This window comes from Pomacea canaliculata, linkage group LG1, assembly GCF_003073045.1.
Source record: "Pomacea canaliculata isolate SZHN2017 linkage group LG1, ASM307304v1, whole genome shotgun sequence".
NCBI classification, from domain to species: Eukaryota; Metazoa; Mollusca; class Gastropoda; order Architaenioglossa; family Ampullariidae; genus Pomacea; species Pomacea canaliculata.
In genome coordinates, this window is record NC_037590.1 from 28,797,889 (window position 1) to 28,825,830 (window position 27,942).

At 36.5% G+C, this 27,942-nt stretch overlaps 1 protein-coding gene across 1 annotated transcript; it reads right to left on the reverse strand.

Moving 5' to 3' along the window:
• Positions 1-294: 294 nt before the first annotated feature.
• LOC112557025 (DNA-directed RNA polymerase III subunit RPC1-like) lies at positions 295-26,574 on the reverse strand. Its single transcript, XM_025226591.1, is given in 40 exon segments — positions 295-726; positions 966-1,035; positions 1,458-1,521; positions 1,701-1,732; positions 1,735-1,768; positions 1,902-2,074; positions 2,644-2,742; positions 2,745-2,751; positions 3,287-3,403; positions 3,869-3,934; positions 4,170-4,256; positions 4,715-4,866; positions 6,315-6,402; positions 6,851-6,858; positions 7,560-7,652; positions 7,902-7,984; positions 8,122-8,258; positions 10,094-10,249; positions 10,493-10,650; positions 11,161-11,274; positions 11,646-11,757; positions 11,888-11,975; positions 12,278-12,362; positions 12,557-12,721; positions 13,045-13,180; positions 13,758-13,885; positions 14,023-14,092; positions 14,310-14,450; positions 15,146-15,287; positions 16,158-16,324; positions 16,626-16,763; positions 20,228-20,305; positions 20,653-20,752; positions 21,002-21,123; positions 21,421-21,474; positions 21,676-21,827; positions 22,020-22,179; positions 23,280-23,429; positions 23,989-24,124; positions 26,405-26,574. Coding segments are annotated over 40 exon segments (4,224 nt in total). The 5' UTR covers positions 26,449-26,574; the 3' UTR covers positions 295-608.
• Positions 26,575-27,942: the final 1,368 nt, after the last annotated feature.

A 27,942-nucleotide genomic window follows, 5' to 3' on the forward strand; every position in this document is an offset into this window, starting at 1 on the left:
ATTCAACGCGTACAATTTTTTCCCCATTTCTCTTATTATTTTTAGAATGCGCACAAATAATAACAACAACTTTAGTATAAAGTATGCCCGAAAAATAGCTATATACGAGCCTATTGTGCCAATTCTACCTTCTTGAAGACACAGGCAAATAAAAGAAAGATTGGGATAAAGTGAAAAAATATTTACATGTATGTATATGCTCTCTATGCATCTAATTAACATCATTGATGTTGTCCTTTTCTTTCTCTCTCTCATACACACGGTATACAAATGATGACTCAGAGATACTACCAATGAACTTGATACAAGTTTATCTTAGAGTTTTATCAACAGTATGAATGAAAGCCCTTTAATGTCTCAGTAAACAATCGTAATTCTACACAAAATTTTTAATTCTGTCAAGATCATAAATAAGACAGGCATGTTAAACAGATTCAGAACAGTGAGATGTGCTGGCAGAGACATTCTGCATAGATGGTTTTGAATTCAGTCTTTTTCTGAAATGATTCTTGTGCAGTTTTGTCAGCTGTTCTGCAATGTCTCCTTCATCTTTGAAGTAATGTGCAAGTTACAGCTGTCATTTTTTTTCAAGAATACACTGTTATTTGTCAATAACAAAAGTTAACAAATGGCACAACTTCATGACTGGGTTTGGGTCCCAGGAATGTGAAAGTCTGGACTTTCAACAGAAGTGAACGCTTGAAGCCTGTTGCTGGTCTCTCTGCTGTAGACTGTATTAAGGAGCAAAGAACACTTCATAGTTTGTTTAATTTCACTTTATATTAACAAAAATTAAAGCAATGAATTCTGAAAATGAGTTTTGACAACGAAATACACTTTAACATCCTTATGTTAAGAAACTGATTATTAAAATATTATTTTTATATTTTTGCAACTTGATTTATTTTTTTGACACTTGTATTCAGACTCAATGTCAGAGATTAAGTACTTTTTAAAAAGGATATTTGTACAACAGCTTGAAGATTCCAGTCCCCAAGTTCATGGGAATGCCCATGATGATGCATTCACTGACTCCTGTCAATAAACAAATAAATGGTGTAATTTTAATTATGCCCAAGTTTTAAAAGTTATAATGAACTTATGATTCAAAGCCTCTGTTAATTGTGAATAAATCTGAAAGATATGAAACTGCCACACCAATTATGTCCCAAATTTCAGGCTGTAAAATGCCCCATGCCTCACACATTTTGGTTTGTTGTCTGTTGCCCATCATCAGGTCTTGTTCCTTAGGAACTTGCACACTGATTGTGAGTATGCATACCGTAACTCAAGGAGAATGGGTGGTAAGATATGCATTTATTTCAAGTATTTACATGTGTTTCTTTGATGCTAAAGTATGCCCTCTTTAGAAGACACAGCAAAATACATTGCTTGGAACAAAGCTGTAGACTTTGAAAACCGAAATATTACTTTATACTTCAGAAATTGAATCTTACCATTAATTGCATCTCGCTGTCCATAATAGGCAGCCTCGAACAGATGATCTGCAGTCTTTTCAAACTGTGATGTGAAAGAAGAAATTAAACAAACAAGTGAAAAATTATCTTATACAAGAACAAAATGTAAAATTTTTGCATTTTTTTAGTTATAACAGTCATAGAGAAAACATGCTTTGCTAAAATTCTCAGGATAATGAAAGATATCAGCGATCTTGTGTTTTACAAAACATAATTACTTACAGATGCCAGCATAAGGACACTTTCCTTCATTTGGCCAATCCAAATCTTGTGATGCCTAAGACCTCTCCCTAAAATGTAACAAGAAAATATTCAAGCACTGCTCTAAATTCTTGTATAAAGTCAAACAAGACTAGAAAACTGCTTTAATTACTGACTTATAATAAATGATTTACTGATAAAAGAGAGGCTGCTGGCCCTTACTTTGAAAGTCATGAGATCTGCTAGGAGCATAGTATGGCGAATGTCAATGCTCATGCCATGACTGGTCATTGTGTAATTGATTTCTTTCATGATGGTTGCTCGTGCTGCTTCAATACCCAGAGTACGAAAAACATCATAGGTGTTATTGGACGTGGCTTTAGTTCCATCCACCCCTGCAACAGTACAATGTATAAGTAAAGGGGTTTATCATTATCATGTTGACTTCTTACAGCAGTCTAACATGCTGTCTGATCCTATTTTTAACTTTCTTAATGCAAGATGGGTGATGAACAGATTTTCTTGTTTCTCATATGGAAAGTTATATGAGTTGTCAGATGAAAGTTTATTTTTGGGTGAAATTGTCATTTTCACTTATCTTCATCTTTTGTTTTGTCAGAAGAATGACATAAAGAGCACACTTGATGGCAGCAGTTAGTTTTTTTTTTTAAACTTAGGCAATTATGTGAATAGAGTGATTTGACAGGTTTTGTGTTTCAGTTATAAAATACCCTAAAACATTTTTTCTAGATATGCATAAATATTTATGTCAATGGATTGAGCAACTTGATTCTTGCAAACACTACAATTCATTTCCTTAGTTCAGGACATGTTCTTGGCATTGTCATTCCATCTAAAGAAAACTGCTATAACCATCTCTACTGAAAATGTTAAAAACATATTGGAGTTGATAAAGGCTATCTTAACTCATACTGTCTCATCACGTGAAGACACCAAGACATACCACGAGTACTCATAACACCAAGCAGGTTGTCTCCCTCAACAAAAAGCTTGTACGTATTTTTCTTCTCTTCGTCCATACTGATCAATGCCCGTGTCACAAAGGAATACCCTAAAAATATATGAAGGGTAACAATAAAATTTGTAAGGGTCTTTAAAACAGAAAACCAATCTCAATAAGAAATATGTAGCACAATCAAAAGAACTGTTCCACTCATCAGGTTTTTCATCCATGCATTAATTCCTGTTTTGTCATATTGTCATTTGTTTGCTGATGCTTGTGTTTTTTGCCAGTACTGTCATAGTTATGTGTAGTGCATCGAGCTCCATCCACACAAGAAAATGCACTTTACAAATTTAATTATTATTTATTATGAGTATTAATGTAAATCATTATATTTTCTTCTTTAGCAAGGAGGGGAGAATTGGTGTTTTACACAGAGCCAGCAACTAAGGCTATTTCGTCAAGGCAGCCAGTCCTGTAAACAGATGCCACATGCAGAGAAAGAACAGTGTGTCTAAGAGCTGAACCCAGGACAGCCAGCTTTCAATGTACTGGTGACAGGCACTAATCATTTAGCCTCCAGACCACCCTTCTTTAACAAAAACACAATTGTGCCAATACATGTTGAAAAAAAGGCAGTTACCTTGATGACAACATTTGCAAGGTTCTTTTTTAGATGTTGCAGAACATAGTACATGCTGCTCTTGCTAGTCTCTGTTCCAGACACAGTCAGAATATCAGGCCCAGCAATACTGATGTCCTGCATTAAAATATTAAAATCAAAGTTCCAAACATCTGTGAGATGAATTCATATTACGACAATTATCCAAAGGATTATACTCTCACTGATACATTCATTTCAACAAAATATTTCTATTGCCCTTTAAAAAACAGACAGTCCATCAACACTCATTGAAGTATCATAAGGTAAGTGATTTCCCCTGGAACTGCATAGCTGCAGATAATGCAAAGCCAGTGAGCTATCATGAACATTTAAAAACACACCAGCAAATGAGCTGATGATAAAAATTGTTAATAGCTTTAGTGGTTAATGGACTAATTAAACATAAACATCATATTTATGACAACGAATCTTGCGTGTCTCAGACAGAAACACTCATCTACATGCCAACTTGCAAGTTACTTTTTTTGGCTTTTACCTGTGGGGCTTTCAAAGAAAAATATTTGTGAAATTCATATGCACAGATTGTCAAAGAATTCTTACAGACAACTTGACTCCAAGTTTAGATGCAACAATTGATGTAGTTATTGTGTCCACATTCACTTCCAGCTGCAAATTTCAGAGAAATTCAAAATACAGAGTACAACCAACAGTTAGTTAATAACACTTGAATGCAATAAAATGAGAATTGAAAACTTTATGTCCATAAAATTTAGTACACACAATTATTTTTGACAAGAACCCATAAAAGCAAGCCTGAAAATGTTCAACTTCAAGCACAGCCACCATCTTAAACCATATTTTTTTCTTTCTTATATCATTCTGCTTTTAAGTGAAGACATACCCGCAGAAGACGAATGCGATCCAGGTTCAGTTTTACAAGAATAAAACAGTTATCAGGTAGATAAACTTCTTCGAAATACTCGGTCACCTGAAATGTTACAAACATGAAAACATCAGACCTACTACTACTCCTACAGTCCAAAAAGCCAGGAAGAGGCTGCATTGTATCAGAAGTTCGTGGAATATTCTAGATTGACTGATTATGTATTCATTTAGGTATGAAAAAGGATTGTGGTATTGTTGAGTATTCAGGGTGAGTTGTGTATCACCATGGTCTCCAAAGCATGGCAATGAAAGCAATGCAGGTATAAAGTTCAGAGATGGAATAATCTGATCAATGTCACTGAAGACAAGCTCAAGTGGCAAGGCTAGTCAGCTGCTATGACAAGTACCAGTCATATGATGAATGATCATTAAAAACATATTTGTAAAATTCACAAAAACATTTGAACAGATGCACCCCCCCCCAGATATAATTCTAACAGCACTGGTTTCTCACTATTTAATGCTGCTATAAATCAAAATTATGAAAAGGATGTACTCTACCTCTCCAAGTGTGGTCTTTTCTATTCTTCCTTTGACCATACGTGCTTCATCTGGGTCATTGTCAATTAGAAGGGGTGCGGTAATAATAGGTGTACTGATATTCTTAGATGCATTAATGATTTCCTTGATGCGTGGCACACCAAGTGTAATGTCTCAGTTTGGTTAAGGTTAATGAAATCCATCAATTCTTGAATTATTGTGAATGAAATGTTAATATAGATTGTTCTTTCAGCGTTAAGCAAATGAGATGACTATATGTTAAAGATTCTGAAATATCACTAACTCTTCAAGTTACTGAGGGAAGCCTGGTAGTCAGTGTGCTCATTTTTAGAGTATACTGATATCAGTTTGAAGCTTGTAACTGGAAATCTATCCCTACTGACCACAATATTGGTACCTGATTTATCAGGAAAGGTAAAAAACAGCAGCAGGAAGACTTTGGCCCACCTTCCACAGTATCCCTAGAGACAGTGAACCATAAGGCTATGAAAACCCCCACCTTTTCACTTTACCATGAGCGATGGCTGCTGTTGTCAGTGCATTTGAGAGAATACAAAGTTTGGGATGAACATTGTTTTTCAGCATTCACAGAAATGTGATCTTCCACTCAATATCTTTCTCCACAGAATTATAGTGTTTTTAAGTAAAGGAGAAGAGTGATGTCTCTTCGCCTAACTGGCTTGAGGGTGACTACTCTCACTAACTTTCATATCTGCCCATTGATATGTGTGAAGTTTTGTGTCTACTGTTCATCAGTACACCTATTATGATATTTGCTACATTCCTGTGTGTCTGTGCCACTTTTCGTCTTTTCCTGAGCCATTTTATTTCTACTATCACATCTGCGCCATCTTGCCATCACTTAGATTTTAGCTCTACACATCAGCAGTGTTGATTTCAAACTTGGATGACTTTCCTGCCACTGCTTTTGAAGTCAATTTGAAACTCTGATTACCTTCCTGCAGCTGCTTCAGAAAGATTTTATGTCACGCTATCATAGCAAGCTTTTTATGCAGTGCAGGCCAGTCTGCAATCAGGTATCTCCAAGTTGCTCAGCTTACAGGGATTGTTAGCGTGGTGCTCTCACAAGAGTTATGAGAGAACAATATTTCAATCTGCTTAAGTTGGGGCCAATGCACCAAAGCTTGCGAGATGAGTTTCCATAGAAATTTCATAATAACTTTCAGGTATTTTCAGATACAGAACTTTATTGACTTATTGAAGATTCCATGCAATGGCATTCACTGCATCTATTCAGTGTGCCTAACCTTCCATTGTCTTCCTTTTTTTCATTGCTGGTCAGCGCAGAGAGTGCAACCTATCTTGGCGTTACAAGTCCACAAATTAAATTAAAGTAGAATATCTTTCTTTCAGACTTGCCATGGCTTGGGAAGCTACAGTTACTTTCATTCTTCAGGTATGTGATTCCCTTCCACAGCTTATTAAAAGAAACAGATTTTTTAGCGACTTTTATGTTAAACCATGATTGACTTTATAGCCAAGCACTAACGTTATGCACAATAAACATAATAAAGAAGGAAGCCTTAAATTTTGGTAGAATGTACTACATTCCCAAGCATTGCAGAACTGTAAAGGATACTCATTGCAGCAACACCAGCAAAATGGAAAGTCTTCAGTGTCATCTGAGTGCCTGGCTCTCCAATGGATTGTGCAGTAATGGCACCAACCTGCTTCTCCTACATGAAAAATTTTTTTTATTGAGATTGTGACATAACAGTTCAAATGACTCACCAGAATGCCTTCAGAGAGGACGATTAAAACCAATTCAAATATTTGAAAGTGTGGTTTCTCCCACCAATCCAGTAATAGCCACCTGGCTGAACAAAGATACTTCCCTTACTAACATGCTGAATGGAATTTTTAAAAAGTAAGATACTAGTCAACAGAAATAACTATTTTTCAGCCAGGTGCTATTACTGAAAGATTAGACCACTTTCCAGTTTCAAGTTTCCCATTTCATTTATGCAGATAAACATTTACTTCAGGGTTAAACACATGATAAGGTTAGAATGGCAACGTACTATATTAACAAAGAATTTACTATTAAGTCCTTTGATTGTGAAGAAAAAACAAGTACTTAAAAAAAACAACCCTATGTTAGAGCGTGATGCTGACAACAGTGCCTTAAAACAATGGAAAACAGGAATAAATATCAAGACTGCATATACATTCCTGCTGTATCTACTATTAGTCTTTGCAATTACCAAGATGCCCTATGCTCCACTGGGGCGAATAGAAAGAAGAAGAAGAATTACCAAGATGATCAAATGCTCTAAAGGTCAATCGCTGTTCATTAAATTTTTAAAATAATACTTTAGTAGAACCAGACAATTTATTTTGCCATTTTGATGTTTCCAAATTTAGCTCTTCTTAACTAGTCATTGTCGTCATTATGTTAATAATAAAATATTTGTACAGCATATTTCTTGTTTGGTAGAGAGCTCAGTGCGCTTGGACAAAAAAAAAACAAAAAAAAAAACAGCTTGAGTAACAAATACAGGAGCACAGCTTACAAACTATAAAAACAAGAGTGGGAAGGAAATACAGTGAGAATAGGTAGAGACTATCACCTACTGGAGGTATTCACGAAAGAGGTATTAAGGCCAGCCTTCAAAGCTCTGAAAGTGATTTGTCCAGTTTGGACAGCAATAGATGGGATTAGTAGGAGCTGAAAATCCACTAATGTCTCCTAGTTGAAAATAACAAACCATTGTTCTTTATTGTACATGAAAAGACATTTAGTATCAGCAAAAATCAAAGCAGTAATTTAAAAGAAGTAATTTCACAACAAAATTTTCAGACAAAGAAATAAATAAACTCTTGCCTGGCTCAATGTTTGCTTTCAGGTATTTATGGAGACAGACTTCCATAAATCGAAGGACTTGAGTGTTGGTGATGCGTTCCAGTTGGTTCAATGCTACAAGATATATGAATGTATTACACTGCATGGTTACAACAAATTATCAACATGGACATGCATAAATGTTTATGTTTGTTGTTGTTTTTTTTCTCTTAAAAATCAGATCAGAAGAAAATGAAGAATAAACAGACAATTTTACTTAGCAAAAATTAGTTCTGTAAAAGATTTATTCATTGATTACTCCTTATTGATGCTAGAAGACTTTCATAAGATGCCAGAAAAGGTTACACTTCACAGTTTTATTACCTCTCATATTTTGCACTTCTCCATGCTTTAGAAACTTTGTCCTCGAAGTGGTTATTCTCTGAGCCAAAGTGTCCATAAAACTCCTGTAAATGTATAAAATATAGTAAAAAATGAAACTAAAACCTAAATATCTATAAAACATAACAGACACAGAAGTTTTTAAAAAAACCAAACATATCTACAAAAGTCAACATCTTATAAGACTAAATGATAAACTTACTTGACTTCTTTCTTAAAGTCATCAAAACTTTCTTCTGCTCTTGTCCATTCTTCTTTCATCAGCACATCTTCCACTAATGCACTCAGCTGGGTATCAGATAAAGAGTCTTCATTTCGTACTTCACTGTTAGTCACAGCCTGGGTAAAAAACATGATCAAGATAACTGGCAATTTTCAATAGATAAAACCATAAACTGTCTATTTCTGGAAGCAAATAGTTGATTCTAAATAAAGAACTAGAAAGATTAAGCAGGCATACATAATCACAATTCCATCATATCTGCATGGTGACAAAACGATTTTGTAGACAGCTCAGGAGTCAGATGTTAGAGGGAAATGAGCTTGATTAACTTAACTTATGAAGTGCAGTCTCCATGCAGTGATGCACTACTTTTACATTTACAAATGCAATTATTTGCCATGGCTTAATCTCTCTCTTTGTTTTTAAGACCTCAGCAAAGCCTAAACCTGCTTCTTCTCCACTGCTCACTTGCACAGAAAAATGTCATGACAATTCTTTATATTGAAGAAACATAAGGAGGGCTACAGAGCTTCAAATATATGCTATCTAAATGTCAAGATTTTCCCCTTTTTAGCCTTTCTAATTCTTGCCACCAGGTTTTACTTTCTTTAGATCTCTTCACATCTACTGACAACCTAGTTTTTTTCTTTGATGCTGCTTCTACTTAGAAGCATGATCTTTCCTGAGTATGTATTTAATTTGCACTAGTTTCTTTAAGAAAAATCAATATGAAACGTTCAATAATCAACTCTCTTGTGCATGAGCATGCACACACACACACACCCTTTTCTTTTTTAAATAATATTTCTAAAGCACATTTCAAACTTAATACAACAAACACAAAAGACTACAAACAGCCAACAATAACATAAAGATAAGCATCTGCAAATAGAAAACAACATTACCTAAGACATTTTTTTTTAATTACAAGGATGAAGAATTGAAGAGAAGGTGGAACAGTACTTTCCATTAGACAAGATATTTCTTAATGAGATTTGTTTTGAGATCAGATTCGTAGCCTTCAAGTGTAAAGAGAAAGCGGAGAGAATTCAAACAGTGGGCCCTGAGACGTAAAAGAAGCATCTGCCAAATTTCTCCCACACAGAGCAAAGGGCAACACAAGCAGATTGAAGAGACCAACCAGGGTGGTAATGTGTCAGTAGCTCAGATAGGTATGCTGTGGGAAGGCCACAGTTGTGGCACAGTTTGGTGATCTTATAATCAATGTGAGCTCAGACTGGCAGCCAGTGAAGGAGGGGTGTAGCATAGTCTGTTTTTTGATGGGATAGTCAAGACATATTGATATGTCAAAGGTAACATCAAGATTCTGGACAGTCTGAGAGAGATGTTTACCCCAAAGAAAGTAAAAGTGGTAGGACAGTACAAAGTTCAGGTTATTAGCAGGGGCTATTGTAAGGACCTCAGTTTTGTTATCAGTCAATATGTTGATGGACATCCAGGTTTTCACACAGTTGCCAGTGTGTTGAGTAGTGATGCAGACATGCTGAAGCCGAGAAGTGTGGCTAGACACTAACAAATGTGTATCATCAGCACACATGTGATACCGCAAGGCCCAGGTGGCAGATGGTGGAACCAAGTGGTTGCATGTACAGAGTGAATAAAAGAGGCCAAAGAACAAAGCCTTTAGCACCATATACTTCAAAGGAACAGGCGAAGATGTGCTTTAACTACCACAGACTGGGTGCAATCAGTTGGGTAAGACTACAACCAATTTAAAACAGCGCCAGAAAGACCAAAAATAACATGAAGATGCTGAAGAAAGATGCCATGGTCAAGAGTATCAAATGCAGCCAACAGATGTAGCACTGACAGTAAGGACATGTAATCCATGCTGCAATCAAATAGTAAATCATTTACTGCTCACAGAAATACTGTCTCAGTCAAATTGATGAAGACAAAAAGGAAACATAATTTAAAATTTATTCCTCACCAAAATGTGCAGCAGCTGATGCTGAAAATCTAAGGGCTTGTCATTGCCTTCCATGGCAGCAGGATCTAAACTATCTCCTCCATATCTGAATTGTACTACCTCTCCAGTGGAAGACCGCACAGTCATGTCATATTGCACACACAGGTCCTCAAGTGACTTAGAAGACAAAACACATCATGGACATATCATCTCACAAAAGTTAACCACAGTATTTTTGTTTTTAACAGCTGAAGATAAGCACTACCAAGATTAAGTTAATTCATCAATTTTTTTTTTAAATGCACACTTTGAACTTCATTAAATTATCATAATTTTTTATGATACATATGGGCCTGTTTGAAACGTGTGTACATTTGGCATGTCCACATATGCACATTGGAATTTGAGCCAGAAATCTACCTTGACCAGTCGGCGCTGCATGTATCCTGTCTCTGCTGTTTTTACTGCCGTGTCTACCAACCCCTCTCGTCCAGCCATCGTGTGGAAGAAGAATTCAGTGGGTGTTAAACCAGAATAAAAGCTGTTTTCTACAAATCCTCTTGCTGCTGGATGTTTTGCTGCTCACATGTTTTTGTACAAAAAACAGAAAGATTTAGTTCCTAAATGCCAACAGAATACAAAGCAAACCATAATAATCACAAAGAAAAGAAAAGAAAAAAAAAACAAATAAACAAAAATTACAAGTATGAAGGCGACAGATAACAAAACTAAATCTGCAAACTAAATAAGACTAAAAGACATGGCAAAGATAAGAAAAGTTTACATTTTAAAACAAAATGGTAATGTTACTGATGTTACATATAAGTATATACTCTTTTAATATTGATGGAATCAGATACTAATCCCCTTATAATAATATGGAATTTTGTTTTTAATTCACAATGCTGAAAATGTTGAAGAAGGATATGGTCTAAAAGATTAACACATATTGGAAAAATTTGTACAAAAAACTAAAAGGAAACATAGCTGAAAAAAAAATCTGCTGACTGAATAAGTTTTAAAAAAAGACCTTCACCAAATACAAATATAGCTGAACAAAAAGTAATAAATGTAACCATGACTCTTACCAAATCTTTCAAAATGTGGAAGAGCACGATCTTCAAAGCCATTTGGCACTCTCTTGCCACTTATGGCTTGCTGTCCCACACAAGCTATCATTTGGGAGATGTTAATGAAGGAACCTATAGAAAAAAAATATAGATGCACAGAGCTTTTCATCACAAGTGACTTTGTTCACAACTCTGCTCACCTTTAGGCTAAACAACATGCAGATAAAACAGAAACAACCAATTACTGTGAAATGAAAAAGCTTCAGGAAATAAATGTTATCAGAGGAAAAAAAACCAAATTATCTTTTTAAAAATGTGACACTAAATATAATGGGCACCTATTCATTATCAAAATAATATCAATGGTGATAACAAGCATGTCATCTAGCACTTGCTGCTTGAATTTTGAAAGATTTCTCTGAAGTAAATGGCATTGCCAAATAAGAAGTTAATAAATGGAATCCCTTTTTAGCAATGATTGACATTATTTGAATTTCACACACCTTTAGAACCACAGACGGCCATGATGAGAGGGCTGTTGGTCTTGTGCAATTCTTGCAGGCAAGATTTGCCAGCATGTTCTCGGATGACAGACAATTCCTTCAAAATCACAGCCTGCAATACAACCATTGGCAAAAAATTAACTTGAGTGTTACACTTCAATCCTGCATTAGTTTTAAAGGTGCCAATGCTAAGAGAAAAACACAGTAAAGAAAACTACAAGAGAACATAGAAGTTTTAATACCTCAAGCGTTTCTTCCTCTGTTGACCCTGCCTGTGTCTGTAACTTCCCCTCTTCCATGTTTCGAATGTACTCATCACATTTGGCATAACTGAAATTATTAATGTTATCCATCTATTCATCATATTTGGGTTACAAATGTATTCCTATAGTTTAACCTAAAATTACGAAGTCATTACAAATGATACAGCATTTCAGGACAGATTACAGGTGCATTCGATAAATCTGGTATAGGTTGCAAAAGACTATCTTTCTTTTTAAATCGGAAGCAAATAATTACAAGTTTGTAGCCAAGATCCTCACCTAATGATTTCATCTTATGACATAAATTTCTTCCTGACAGGTTTTAGCAAAAAGCAAATCCAATAAAAAAAAAAACCTACAGTTACTTACCCATTTGCCAGCAGCTTATTCTTAGCTTTGATGAGACCTTCACCTGGTGTGACATCCCCAATGCCAATTGAAAATCCACGATTGGCTGCAGCACAAAATGTTTAAGACTTTATTGTTCAAGACCTAACTACTTCCTGTTAATGACAGCAATATAGTGTTGCAAGAGACCAAAAAGTGCCATGGTGATACGCTAGTAATGCATTCTTGTGGAATGTTTATGAATGACACAATTGTCATGATGACAGTGATGTTAACAAGCATTTTTTTAATGTAACTTACAGAGATATGCTGGGCAGATTCGAGCTAGTCGAGACAAAGCATCAGCAGCATGTTCTCGCCCAAAGTCACGCAAGATGATATAAAAGATGTTTTCTTTGGATCCTGATCCCAGAGTTGCTTTGTCCATGGTTCCACACAACAGCTCACTGTTCCGAATGGCAACAACTGAAACATGCCCAGAATGCCATGTCTCATCAGGTGTATATTCAGAAGATTCTACTTTTCTCCCATGCATTCCTCCATTTATCTGTGCCACAGAATTCTTCTGCCAATTTTCTCGCTCCAAAAAATAAAATTCCTTCTTTGAAACCACTGACCTAAAAATGTCTTCCTACCCTGCTTAGAAGTGGTCTATCCCTGAGGAAAAAAATGCTAGAAGGTATTTTCTCTGACATTTAAGATTACAAGAGCAAATTGAAGGAGTGTACATTAAATGAGCAGAATAATCAATTTTGTTAGATATAAAAATGTCTAAATACCATACATACATGAATCATTGCTGCAAAGGTCTTCATTTCGTGTATATCTCTTCCCTTTGGTTCTCAAATTAACCTTGACAGGAGACTGTTTGTTGGGTCTAAGAATAAGGCTGAAAAGCTGCTTTCCCGTCCACAGTTTGCATGGCTGTGAAATTGCATTTTTTTTTTAAAAAGTAGTATCTTTATTAAATATGTCAAATTGGACAATATTCATTAGTAAGTTGTGTTACTTGAATTAATGTGAGAGGTTTGAAATAAACTTTTGCCTGATCATAAACTCTTTAAAGTCTAGATCTTTATCAAAAGAAAACTATCAACAGAAATATTAGGCAAAAAATGTTCTCACTAATAGACCATACCAGCCTCAGCTACATTTGCAACTGATATGATGACATACAGCACTCAGATAACGTGGTTAAATTGACATAACTGTCAAGATAAGGTAGAAGTACAAGTTCTCACATTTTAAAAGTACAAAATACACACTTTTTAAAAACACTAATTGTTCACTTTTGGCATGTTTTTACTTGAATTTATGAACGAACAGTTTCGGATATCTAAGGTGATATCATAGAATTCTGCTTATCAGGTTAAAAAAAATGCTTCTAGAGGATGTTAGAGGATTACTTTGCAGCTTACCAAAAAGAAATCTCCGCACCAACGCAGGTTTTGTTATTTTTTTCTTTCATTTTTTTTTTTTAATGACAGTATACTGTTCCTACCTTCCAGATGGCAGGTGGAGGCAATTCAATTTTCAGCTTGGTATCTTTACCAGCTAGAATGGAAGATGCAATCTGACAAGCTCGAGCCCTCTCAAAGAAGACATCTTTTTGTGTAATAAGGTAAGCTCCTGCAAGTATTTAGAAGGCAATTAAATTGCTTAGCTTTCATCATTTTCACAAACTGTAGTCTAGAATTTATTAGAATCTTTTTCTTGGACTGCTATCACTCAAAAATTATCAATCGTATACTTTACCTAGAACTTACCTGTGAGAAAGTCCTGAATAGCTGCTATCAGTGGCTCTCCATTCCGTGGTGTAATCATATTAGATTTTGACTGCAACCATAAATAGAGCACAATTTAAATCTCATTTTAGAATGCATGCATGCATGTGTGTAAAAGAAAGAGTGAGGAGATGAAAGGGGTACCCAAATATATTCATAAGCATTCATGTGCAAAGGAATTTGCTAATATGCATCTAAGTGTGTATGGTATGCTCATTTGAGACATAAAGGCAGATGAATAAATGTGCATTGAAGTACAGATTCCTTACTCCCATAAGAATTAAAGCTTCTGCTTTTGCTTCTTCTGTTTGAGGCAGATGCAGGTTCATTTCATCACCATCAAAGTCTGCATTGAAGGGGGTGCAGCAACATTCATTAAATCGAAATGTTCTGTTTGGCATCACCCTAGCCTAAAAAAAACAAACAAACAAATAAACTGCACAATTAAATTTGATACTGTGCACAATGTGCAATTTTCAAGGTTCAAAATTGTGTTGTGGTATCATAGCATACAATCATTTTTTTTTGAGATAAAAGCATTTCTCATTTAAAGCAAATACAAATACATATTCAAAGCTAACACAATTTTTCTACTCTAAAAAGAAACAAATACCCTTTAAAAAAAAAATGTGCACACATATGCAGTAAAAATTTTGAGAGTAAATTTTCTTTCTTCTAGACTTACTTTACCATAGGAGATAGAGGGTTACACTACCCCTTTAACCATCAAGAAGTTGTATCCCATGACAGTGAGCTAGCATGTGCCTGCCGTGCAGAGCACTCTACAAGTCAGGTGAGCAACTGCTCTTTAACAGCATAAAAGGCCAAATGCAAGGCCAACACACCAGTTTTTTTTTTCATTGGTTACTGTGGTGTTCACCAGGTATGCTCTGCCTTTTTCACCAGCTGTACAGCAGCAAAGCGCTTGTGACTCCGGACTTGTGTCACAGAAAACAACTTTTCAATAGTTAAAGAGCTAACATAACCCTTTATCTCCATGGTCATGTCATCTGGTACAGTCAAAGAAGAAAACAAAAAGCAAAATATGAGTTCAACTGTTTTGTAATTGCTTGCACTAATTGTAAGAAATAAACTCTTGACATACATAAAAAGCTTGAATGCTGAGCTTGTGCAAGGAAGGCTGCCGATTGAAGAGGACAACATCTCCATCAAGCAAATGCCGCTCTACTATATCACCAATCTTCAGGGAGTTGGCTACATTTTGCCGATTAATAAAGTACAAATTCCTAGAAAAATCAGAAAGATGAAAGCAAAATTTGTCTGTATCCTATGCACATCAGTGTATTTTGACTAAAAATCCTCTGGTATTGCATAACAAAAGAACATGTTAATAAATTTACAGATGTGCAAGTAACAAGTTTGTTTAAATTGGTCAGTGGACTAGTATGTTGAAAAATAGCTGTTGCTATCACTCCCTTTATAAAAAAGAATAACTGAACTAGACACCACTGTCATGAATTGTAAAACTAAAGCAACACACAACTCATTTTATTTAATTTTGAAAAAACTTATCACACAACACCAAATGCTTACTGTTTTAATTAAACTGGATGTTTTTTCAAGACAAAAAAAGAGAGAGAGCGAAAGAAAAGAGGAAATTCAAATATCTATTTATGACACCAAAGCTTGTGGGTATTTTTGAAGTTCCTTAAATAGGCTTAAACTCCATGTCCAGGTGAAATATCCATAAAAATGTTCTGATTCATTACATTTACTGGAAAGCATTTACATACACGATCAGATAAAACTTTCTTATCAAAGCTAAGTTTTGTTCATTTTCTGCATGATACAGACTGTGTGGTCAAGAAGTAATCTTGTGCAAAAGCAAATATGAGTGTGAATTTCTGTTACTAATGTCTTTCTCTCCATTTCCCTACCCCCAACCCACATTCAACTGGACACCAGATTTTTGTTTCGAGCCACTACCAACTCTCTCAAAGCCAGCTAAAGCTAGTTCACCATTTCAATTAATTTCTTTCTGCTTAACACGACTTCCCTGTAACAGAGAAAGCAGTGGAATCCAGCTTTCTCCAGCTCATGCAGTAAACAGTATGTATACACACACACACACACAAATTTCCACAGAAATATCATACCTTTTATGATATGTTACCTGACCATCCTTCATTTCAGGATGTTCAACAACAATTGCACCAGGATGGACACTGCCATTCACAACCAGCTGTTTCATCATCTGCAAATTAGCCTTTGTCACTCTTTCTCTGTATGTCAGAATTTTGGCAACATGTTCTGGCACAGCAACCTGCAAAAGTAAAAGCATACATTATTTATCTCCCAAAGTGCATAATTATACATGAGTAGTTTTAAAATATATATCATCTGATTCCCATCTGCACTTTCAAAATATACATGGCACATAAGCAGTTCAGCTATCCTACAAAATTTGCCGTAAGATTAAACACAGCTGAAAATAAAAAAAAGTCATTAAGTTTTATTATCATTGCCTATTCACAAAGCTTTAACTTTACAGGGTTTCCAAGAAAATCAAAGTCAACAAGCAGAAATCCTAAATAAAAGAAGAACATTAAAGAAATTAATCTCACTTCATCAATACGCATGTTGGGGTCTGGGGAAATCACTGATCTGGCTGAATAATCAACACGCTTTCCTGAAAGGTTGCCACGAAAGCGTCCTTGCTTTCCTTTCAGTCTTTGGACAAAGCCTCTCATTGGTTTTTTTGGCTGCAAAAGCGAGTCATGTGTCTCTGCATTTATGATAATTCTTCTTCTCTTAACTACTCTTTGCATCTAGGCAAAACACCAGTGCTTAAAGTGCCAACTTTTTTTCCCCTCTCATATAGGCAATTATTATATTCCTGTGCTCTAAAGGTTCTAAGCTTAGTTTCAGCATAGCTCAAAATCAAATCAACAGGATGCACATTAACTCTACACCAACAATGTAAAGCAAATATATGTACAGTTCCAACTCATTCTCACCACCAAATGTCCAACACATGTTATGCAAAAGGCTATGGTGCCAACATAAAAGGGGTATATGAACCATAGGGGAGACTAGGGAAAATCTGTTGTTTCATAAAGTTCAGTAAGTGATAGGGCTGGTGAGATAAAGCATTGTGCTTGTACTTCTTATTATACTGAGAAAAGGGTTAATAATGCCAACTACCTTGGGTGCCTACTAACTGTTTGATAGATCTAGTTGTCATTAAAGAGAGGATGCTGCCGAATCCCCGCACATTTTCCTGGCACTATGTATGGCAGGTTAAGGGGGACCCATGTCAGTCATCAAAACCTAATATGATCACCAAGCTTGGTATGTACACTAGTTTAGCTCAACCAACAATAAAACACAAATCTGATAATACTAACTTTTTAATTAAGGGATATTGAGGGATCTACAAAACATAGCTAATGCGGAGGTGGAGATTCGAGCTCGACTGGCGAAAGCCAGTCAGGCCTTCGCACATGGAAGGCAAAAATCATCAGTCAGAAGATCAAGCTGAGAATCTTCAAGTCAAATGTAATCAGCACCCTCCTTTACGGATCAGAATCATGGAAGATGACCAAAACCATCAGTAACAGACTTGACGTCTTCCAAAACAGATGCCTCAGGCGCATACAGGCAAATAAAATTATTGGTCAAGCACAGCTGCCACTTTCTGACTTGTACCTTCATGCAGTCAGAAGGATGGCACATAACATCATTTCGGACCTGAAACACCCTCTCCACACTAGCTTCCAGCTGTTGCCCTCAGGCAGGCGCTATAAGGTACCACGCATAAGGAAAGCTGCCTACCAGAGGTCCTTCGTGCCAGCAGCCATCACCATCCTAAATAAAGGCACAAGGACTCAGGAGGAATCAAACAGAGACTGAAGAAGAGTGAGTGCTGACATCTATTGTCAGCCATCACCTCGTGTGTCATTCTTGTCAATGACATTTTCTGGACGCAGCCGCGGTAAAGTTGAAGAAAAATGAACAATTAGCAAAATAAACAACTGATCAATGCGTACGTGTCATCTACGGTGTCACCGATCACCGCAACTAAAAAATATATCCATGGTATTCATATTGCCATGGCATAGCGTCGCACGAACTGTTTCATCCTACACTTTGTGCGAGTTTGTTGCCTGTCTCGCGGTAAGTCGCTGCGATCTGCGCGGTTCGGACACGATAGGGACTCATTTCTGGTACTGTCATCTGACACCACAGACACTGTTACTTCTGGCACCACAGGCATTGTCACAAGAGTTCTGTGGTGATGGTTTGGAAGAGTAGCATACCACCCTGGCGTTTCCTCTTCACTGTCGTCATCCTGAAGGTATGGCGCCTCCCGCAGTTGAATGTCCTTTATCTTGGAGTATACCAAATGATCGTCTAGGTACACAAGAAGGACTGAAATTAAACAGTTCGCATGGTGGTCTGCATTAACCTCTGGAAAGTGGCTGGTGTGGACGTCAGACCCATTGGCATCCTGGAACGGGCGTGTTGCCAGCGGCCCTAGCCAGTCCTTTTGTTGACAATGTCTTCTCAAGATGAGCTTCATGCACGGCTGCCTGTACTGCCTGCGCCACATCTTCGGTAGAGTCCATTATCTGATCAAGGACGTTCTTCCCTAGTAGAAGCGACACGCGCCTCCTGCGCTCACTTGTGACCACATCGACCAGGTCCTTGACCACCAGGATAGGAACGTCCTCAGACGCTGGCCGTAAACATGTCCACCACCGCCACTCCTGAGTTTGTTTTAGCTGTAAGTCCTGTATGTGCCCTCGTGCCCACTCGTCAGTGACCGTCGTTACCTCACTGCCGGTGTCGAGCAACGCCATCACTCAACTGCCATAAATGACAACCTCCGCCGTCGGACACTTTCCAGTCAGGCCAGCTACACTTTATTTCCCTGTCATCCTGTTACGGATGACGGGGGCAGTCACTTTCCCTGACCGGTCGGGCTGCAGTCCTCCGAGATGGTGTCAATCGCCGCCACTTCGACGCTCTGCGCCGCCTTCTACCTCGCCTGCTTAAATTCTGGAGCTTCGCGGCGTATTCGTCGACCACCTCATCACGTTGCTGTGGCACTGATGTCGACATCCTTCCGTTCGCCGTACGCCTCCACTAGGACACCCAAGATCTTTCTCGGCGTATCTCTTGCGTCATGCGGAAGCATCAACACTCGACGTCTGGCAGGTCCCTCCAGCGAGCTCAAGATGTAACCACGAGCCGCATTCTGACACATCGGGTTTATGGCGAGAGCTCACTCGACCTCTGTTTCAATCTCGTCGACACTCGTTGGTCCACCGGCAAACTACTGAAAGCGGACTAACTAGTATGCTCGTAGAGCCTCTGCCCACCCAACGGATAGCATCATGGTCCTCTCTATGTACTAATCTTCTGTCGTGGGCTTCTGCCCGTGATGAACAAATGTTTCTTTTTGTTCAGCAGTGCTTTTAGGCCCTTGGTCACCCAAGGTTTGTTGTTAGGATAAACATACACTGCCTTGATGGACTGGTGCAATCGACACTATTTTACTCCTCACTTTTACTCCTAACTGTTTGTTAAATGTCTGTATGGGTATGTGAGCAAAGACAAATTTCTGTCCTCCTGGGCAGACAATAAAGTCTGTTTTGATTTTTGATTTGATTTGATTTTGATTTGATACTTAACATCTTTTGGCCAAATACCATCACCAACGAAGAACTCCACCGAAGAACTGAAACCGAGTCCATCACCACGCAGGTTCAATGAAGGCGATGGCGATGGATTGGACATGTGCTCCACCGGCAAACAGCAGACCTCTCCAGAGTCGCCCTACAATGGACTCCAGATGGCCGAAGAAAACGAGACCGCCCAAAGGAGAAGAACAGTGGAAAGGGAGATGAAAGGAAAGGGCTGGACATGGGGTCACCTAGAGCGGGCTTCAGCCGATCGATATCGGTGGCGGACTCTGGTTGAGGCCTTATGTGCAACCTGATGCACGAAGAGGATTAGATAGAAAGAAAAAACAAAGCTATATCAGTGTTGACGAGGCTGAGAAATATTCCAGACTACATAAAAATTAGTGAAAACTGTACAGGTGGTTTCTCTACTAAATTATGAGCTTGCAAAATGCTAAAAACAGTGCTACCAAAGCTGTATTTAATATGCCAAAAAACCTTATTTATAGCAATATATCCATAAATTGATAAACGGATACCTGCATGTGGAGAGGGATGCCTGATGTTTCACTGTTGTAAAGTAACGCTACTTGAAGCTGCAGAAAATCCCAGTCCTCCTGTTCATTAGCAATAAAGATAAACAGTTTTACCAGTGAAAATATGTTATAAATAACATTCACTTAAAATAATTAAAAAGAAATTTGTATTTATTCCTTCATGAGCTCCTCAGCTTCATGACAAATTACAAACTAATTTGATCAGTCAGTCACAGCCATCTACACAGGTTTCATTTTAGTGTATCATTAGTGTCCATCTACCAATCTACTTTAAAGTTTTACATCATCACTTTTTCTTGATAAGGAGTAAACCTGACCATTTGGTGATTGTTTTGTATCTTGATTTTTATGGAAGGGGAAGAAGTAGCTGTAAAAACACAGCTGAATAAATGAACTTTTGAACCTACCATGATCATTTGCATTTTGGCTCCTGATGCTCTGTGTTTCTGTATGACATCATTCAAGAAAATGATCTCTGTCAGCTTCATTGTCACATCATCTTCATTTCTGTATAAAAATATTATTTAAAAAAAACTTAGGTTAAACTTAAGGTCACATTCAGACCATGAAGCATCAATATCAAGAATCAAATTTAAAAAATAATGAGAGATTAGAGGGTATGACAGGAAACGAAACACCAACAGAAATAAGGAACTTCAAAAAAAGGAAACAAGGAAAAAAAGAATTCTAAAGTACAGACTGAAGGCTAATTATAAACGGCCTATGTATTTATGCATATAAAATATAAATGCTTACGTTCCAGACTTGAGGTCAGAAACAACTGAAGGGCGAATACAGATTGGAGGAACAAAAATCCTTGTGAGTATCAGATCTTCAGGCCTGCTCATGGATGAGTTCATCAACAACAAAGGAATATCCTGCAGAAAATTCAAAATCACGAGCCATTTATTTATAACTTTTACCTAGTACTTCATACTTTAATTCCTTATTCATTTCACAATGTTTTTACTGATACTAATATTTTCAATAAACCTGAGGCACCTTGCCACAAGAAGAACTGCAGTAATTTAAGACCCAACATAACTTGATTAATTTTTGTTGCATGTGAGTGAACAAAACTGTCACGATTAGTTTCTACAACTGTAACACTTAAAGGGAAATATGCTCATGACAAGACTTTAAAAGTTTTGTAAGGTAGCTATAAAGTCACTTACAGCCTCTGCAATCTGTTGAAACAGTTTCTGTACAATAACTGGATTTAAAACCTCCTGCCAAAAAAGAAAATGGCATACAAAATTTATCAACATATCATAAATTATTTTACACAAAAATATAATGTATGATCCCAGTAAAAAGAATAGTCCTTAGTTTTTAAAAAATGGAAGCACAAAAGACTGCAAATAGTTATACAAAACAGTTTGTGTCAATAGTGCATTGGCATATTAATCAGACTCATAAAAAAATTTCACCTGAGTTTTAGGAATCAGAGCTTCCAGTTCCTTATTATTTCTTTTGGCATTTTCAAAGGTTTCCACAAACTCTTTTAACACACAATCTGCACCACGTCGAGGTTTGTATTTGTCGTGAACAATCTTCAGCATTCCACACTTCTTTACCATTCCTTCAAAATAAAAAAAAGGACATTGCCTTTTTATCTTAAATCTTGACTCTTTTCTGCTAATGCAAGGTATCAAACAAACAAAACAAAACTACATCCCACACACTAACTAAATTTTGTTTAATGTAGTACACTTTAAAAAAGATCATGGTATTTTGTTTTATATTCTGTATAGTCAGTCAAAAATGAAATTACCATTGTACTCTCCACACTTTGGGCAGACAGATAGTTTGCGGCATTTATCATATATCTTTTTTCGCAACCCCTTTAGCTGCAAATAACCAAGGTTAGGTCTCTTGAGACTCTCAAGAAAACTGGCTTTGACATCATCTTCCAAAAGAATGGTGCTGCATGTCTGGGATGGAGAAAAAAATCAATGGTTATTAACTCTTCTGAGCTGATAAATTAAACTGTATAAACAATATGCAATTATTTTGTTGGTCTCATGCAATTCAATAAGTGTGGTGGAACTGGGAACCAAATCAATCATCATTTGATAAACTGATTCTATCGATTTTAAAATATTTTTTAGAAATTTGAGTATATGAAGCAATGAAATTGCCTACATAACATTTTAACTCACAAATATATCAATCAGTCCCAATTCTATTCTAATATTTAAAATATTTGATAACATAAACCACTCTCAACCATAAAGGACTTTCTTCCTGCTCAAGCACAAAAAACAAACGAAACCAATGTCATAGACAAAACTGCTGAAATTTTCTGGGCCTTTAAGTAACTACAAAAATTTCATGAGGCATTACTACATGACTGCTTACTGTAAACATGTGCCATGTTGTAAAATAAGGTTTAATATCGCACTTAACGCTAAAATCTCTATCTCATTTATATATATGGAATATAACATCATTTTGGACCTAACGCACCCTCTCCATCCCAACTTCCAGCTGTTGCCCTCACCATCCTAAATAAAAGACACAAGGACTCGTAGGTCTACTGGCATCCTGCGAAGTTAACTATTTGTATGTGAGAATGTGTAGGTGCGCATGTATGTTAAATGTCTGTATGAGTATGTACGCCTGCCAGTCATATTATATGTGTTTCTGAGCAAAAGAAAAAGTTCTGTCTTGGGTTTCCTCGATAGACAATAAATTTTGATTTGATTTGATTGATTTGATATGACTCCTGCAAGAATGTCAGAAGGTAGTTGTAATACAGATGATGTTAATATAGCAAAATATGTGTGTAAAATTTTTTTTCGGGACATTATCGAAGAGGAATCACATTATGGAAGTTCTTAATTTTTACTTTACTTATATGCTTTTTGAAACCATTAGCTTGCCTACAGGGATGAGTGCTCCTCATAAGATCCTGCTGCATTGTATAAAAATATACATTCATGACTTGTATGTGTACAAAATTTATTTTAAGAAAGATGTCAACTGATAGTAGTAAAACCAGCAGTACTAAGACATCAAATTAGAATGTCACCTTGCAGATCATTTGCAATACTGTAATGGTGGCTCTAAAAAAGCCAATATGAAAAACAGGTAACTCCAAATCGATGTAGCCAAAATGTCCAATGCAGTCAACTAGCTCATTTCCACAGGTCTCACAGTTATTGCCCTTTTCACTTGTTCCCTGTAAAACAGAGGTAAAGACAAAATTTAAAAAATACTGAAATCAAACTATGCCTTCCATTTAACATAACTTTTAACCCATAAGAGGGCATAACAGGCTAATACCAGAAGCTATCTCTCCAAAGTGCTCCTGTAGGGATGCAGAACAAACCATGGAACATAATTCTATAAGAGTTAGGCTTCCCCAAGGACTGAGGACAGAGATCTGGCCATCACCAGTGCCCACTGACATCAAGCCATATGGACTAGTTAACATTCTGCCAGTTTAATCTCAAGATTTGGCCTGCAAGTGCATCCATTGCAAGTGGCGACAACACAACAAATGCATTTTTATTTTGAGAGACTGCAGTGAAGTCATGTTACACTGCTGCATTAAACAACTACATGTTTTAGACAGTAGCTACATGAAAGAGAAAGAAGGGTTCAGGTGCTTATGCTGGGCTTCCAATCTTTAAGCTATTTAAAAATAAAATACATGAACATTTTCATGAAATATAAATATACTTTACAAAGATGCCCTATACTTGTTTCATTCTACATAAATTATAGGGTTTTCTTACCATCTTATGATCAAGCACCCCAAATGGAACTGGTTTACGACTTCCATCCTGGCTGTACAGATTCTTGCTGACGACATGTAAATGTGATGCCTGCTGCATATCCTCTGAACTCATAAATCCAAAAGTGACATGGCTTCTGCAAAAAAATTAAATAAATAATAATAATAAAAGTAAAAAATTGAACCTTAATAGTTTTTTTATTGTGAACAATTCAAAATTAAGTGTCATAATTTTAACTTGAATTTACTAGTCAGCACTGTAAAATTCAAACTATAATTAATCAAATGCAAAAGAGGCATATTATAACTTATAGCATAGCCAGTTTGATACTAACAAGTCTTTGTAATTTAAATGTGGAAAGAACCATTACCATGTTATAAAGTGAAGGAAACAGATGCTAGAGGTTAAATAAATAACAGCAATACAGAGAATGCCAAAAAATTTAAATTTTCTGCATGAGAGTAATGAAATGAATAAGATGGACAAATTGATGAAAAGTTTATATCACTCCAACACTGTACAGTCATACATCACTAAAAAATGAGATACATCTAAGAAATGTCATTAGACGATTTTGTCATTGTGATCATATCATATAGTGTACTTACATAAACATAGTTATCATCATTATGAAGTATTATATGCTATACATAATTGTATGTGCTATACTTTTACACAACTGACAACACAGTTTCTTTACAACATCATCACAAACATGAGCAAGGTAATTGCAATTTTTCAGCTCCATTATAATCTTATAGGACCACAGTCATATACCCTGTCCATCACTGACCATACTATTATTATGCAGAGTATGACAGTAATTTTATGCGATCACGATCATTTATGCAGTCTGCCATTGAACAAAACATTGTCATGCAAGTCATGATTGTATTAAACTTGAAATACTTTGTTGAAGTCAATACTTCCCAAAGACAACAAGTATGGCAAATAGAGAAGATCCTAGCTAAAAGGCATAATAATAATGATTCATTTAGCACTTTTCCAATGATTTGCTGAGAGCACTTTACAGAAATGATAAACAGACTGAATCACCCACAACCATGCACCATATTTGCATGCAATAGACAGTTTCGATTCTACAACAGACACCCACTCAAACGCAAAGCAAATTCTTTTTCTTGTTCCTATTCGCCCTCAGTGGAGCATAGGGCCACAACCCAAAGCAAATTACAAACACACATTATGCACACTCATGATCAGGACAATGTCACAGTGAAGCCACTGTTCTAAAAAGATGTGTTTTAAGTTTGGACTTGAAGATGATAAAAGAATTAGAGTGACAAAGGCTGATGGGTAATCCATTCCAAGTTGATGGGGCTTGATAGGAGAAAGAGCTCTGTCCATACATCTTTGTCTTAATTAGTGAGATTGGAAGAAGCTTGGTGTCAGAAAATGATTGAAAATGTGCAGGTATATGGATGGGAGTGAGTTTAGAGAGACACCGAGGGCCAGTGCCAGAAATGACAAAGTCAAAGTGGAAAGTTTGTAGGCTATAAGATAGGCAATTAGCAGCCAATGAAGAAGGCCAATGATGAGTGATATGTGTTCACATCTAGATGGCCTTTAGATGAGGTGAGCAGCATTATTCTGGATCCTTTTATGTCTGTCAAGAAAATACCTAGGAATGTCAGCCAAATGAGAATTACAATAGTCAATCCTCAAGAGCAAAAAGGCACAGATTAGAATTTTAATTGTAGATACCTCTCTTTAACAAACCACATTAAGACAACAGCATACAGAGCAAATAGAACAGTTTCTGTGATAGGAGAAACTTCAGATCGACTGTCCCACGTACTCAACTACATTATAACCCTTTCATCACAGTATGCGTCATCCATCTGGAACTTCCACAAATAAAGAGATATAAATCTGCTAGAAAAGATTCAGAAGAGAACAACCTTTTGTTCTGTAAACAACTACCACGATGTCATTATCCACCTTGGCCTCAGTGAAATACCCTTTAACATTTGCATTTACAAAGTTGCTCAAAATTAATTATGGTGTTTGGTGATATAAAATCTTAAATATTATTTTGAATCTACCATGGAATAATAAATGGACCTAAGGTAAAAGCAGAATCCACCAACACCTCTTCTTTATGACGAAGAGCGTTACTTCTTTCCCATAATATAGTATATGGGACATAAACTATAATTATAGAATGAATGCCAGAATAGTCTGACAATTATCGTCATGAATATTCCAAAATTTGCTACCGTTCTACCACGATCCACTATGTCCTAATCATGTTGTGCTTTCTATTTCATACTTTTATGCATGTGTTTAAGATCAGCCCATGCTTTTATCTGTAACGCGTATGTGTCTGTAGTTTCATCTGAAGATGCTAATATTTGCCGTGTTATTTGCAGCAATATTTCTTTTTGACACTCACATTTTCTTGGCGATGTCCGTTTCTTGAAACTGTTCCTTTACCATTGTTATAGTGGCTGATTAGCCAGTTAACCACTTCTTTTAGTTTTCAAATTAACGTCAAAGTTTATGGTGACCATCAACTGCTGTATTTACATTCACGTTTTATTCCTTACATGCTACTTTCCTAAGGGCGGCTACTCTTTAAGCTTGCAAGTGACAATATCGCATTATTGTTTCTTGTATAATTTATATGCTGAAACAAAATATGCTGAGATATTTGGATTAAAGACAAATAAATTAATTATATCATTAAATTTACTCCTCTGAATAAAAAAGTACAAGTATAAGAAAAAAGAGTTTCAGATTTGCATACACGCTACTTCCGTTTCTCGCGAGAAAGATCACTGATATCGTTCATTTACTTGAGCATCGTGGTCTTTTGGAGGTCGGTGGTCTTAGAGATCGGCGTTTCTCTGACAGTGTACATTGAGAGGGTATCGATGACAGTAATATGGACTGGAGACAGTCATCATTTATTTTGAACTTTCGAAATGTGTTTATTTTATCGCGTTATTTTTTTAATAAGTGGCTTCGACTTTAATGTATTCCAGAGACTAAAAAAAAAAACCATCGACCAATAAATAGAATCCAGTGCAATCCTTCTGATAATGATTTCCATCGTTAAAGTATTCAGTTTATTTTATGTTGCTTATTACAACGGTTTTTTCCGTTGTATTATTTATCTTTTTGATGACAGATATAAGCTTTATTTTACATTTGTTAGTTCAGTCAAATACTGGAATTTGGTGGTTAGGTTATAATTATAGCTGGATAGTAAAACTTGTTTCATAAAAATACCAGTTTGCTGAAGTAGGGAGTCGGGTATGCACACAGAATGTGGTGATGATTTGTTCCACAGGCTAGAGTCGCTGAATATTGTGATGTATTAGATGGAATCTGAACAGACTGTGTGCAATACTGCCCTTTAAATACCACTATTTTCTAGGCCTTATTTAAAAACTATTGTAATGGCGGTTTAAGTTTTTATTGTTATTCCTTTTTAGAGACCATGAAAAAGTAGTTAGTTAAGCCAGTGTGTAATGATGACTATTAAACTAGAGTCTCCAAAGCCCTGATGGATCACATAGAATCTGAACACGCTGTGTTGTCTGTTCTCTATTGTAAGCTGGTTGATTAACAGATTACTTGTATTCATGCCTTTCAAGAAATATTTGTGCTACCGGGATTGTAAACGTGTTGATCTAAAAGGATAGTAAAAAATCGGTGAGGCAGATTTTTCAGGCGAAAGGGAATAATGTCTAGAGTACTCTGTGATGATTCAGATGACGAGTCGGATGACTTCTTATCAAACCTGGTTACAGTTTTTGTGACCATGTTTGCAGCAGGAGTTACAAGAAGACTTGAATAAATTACTGAGAGTGCTCATAAAGTTTTCTTATGAACATGTGTGATAATTTAGCGTTCTCATGAGCATAAAGGGTTATTATTTGCAGGGTGGACACTTCAGCATTAATGTTTTCTTTTGAAGCGTAAAGA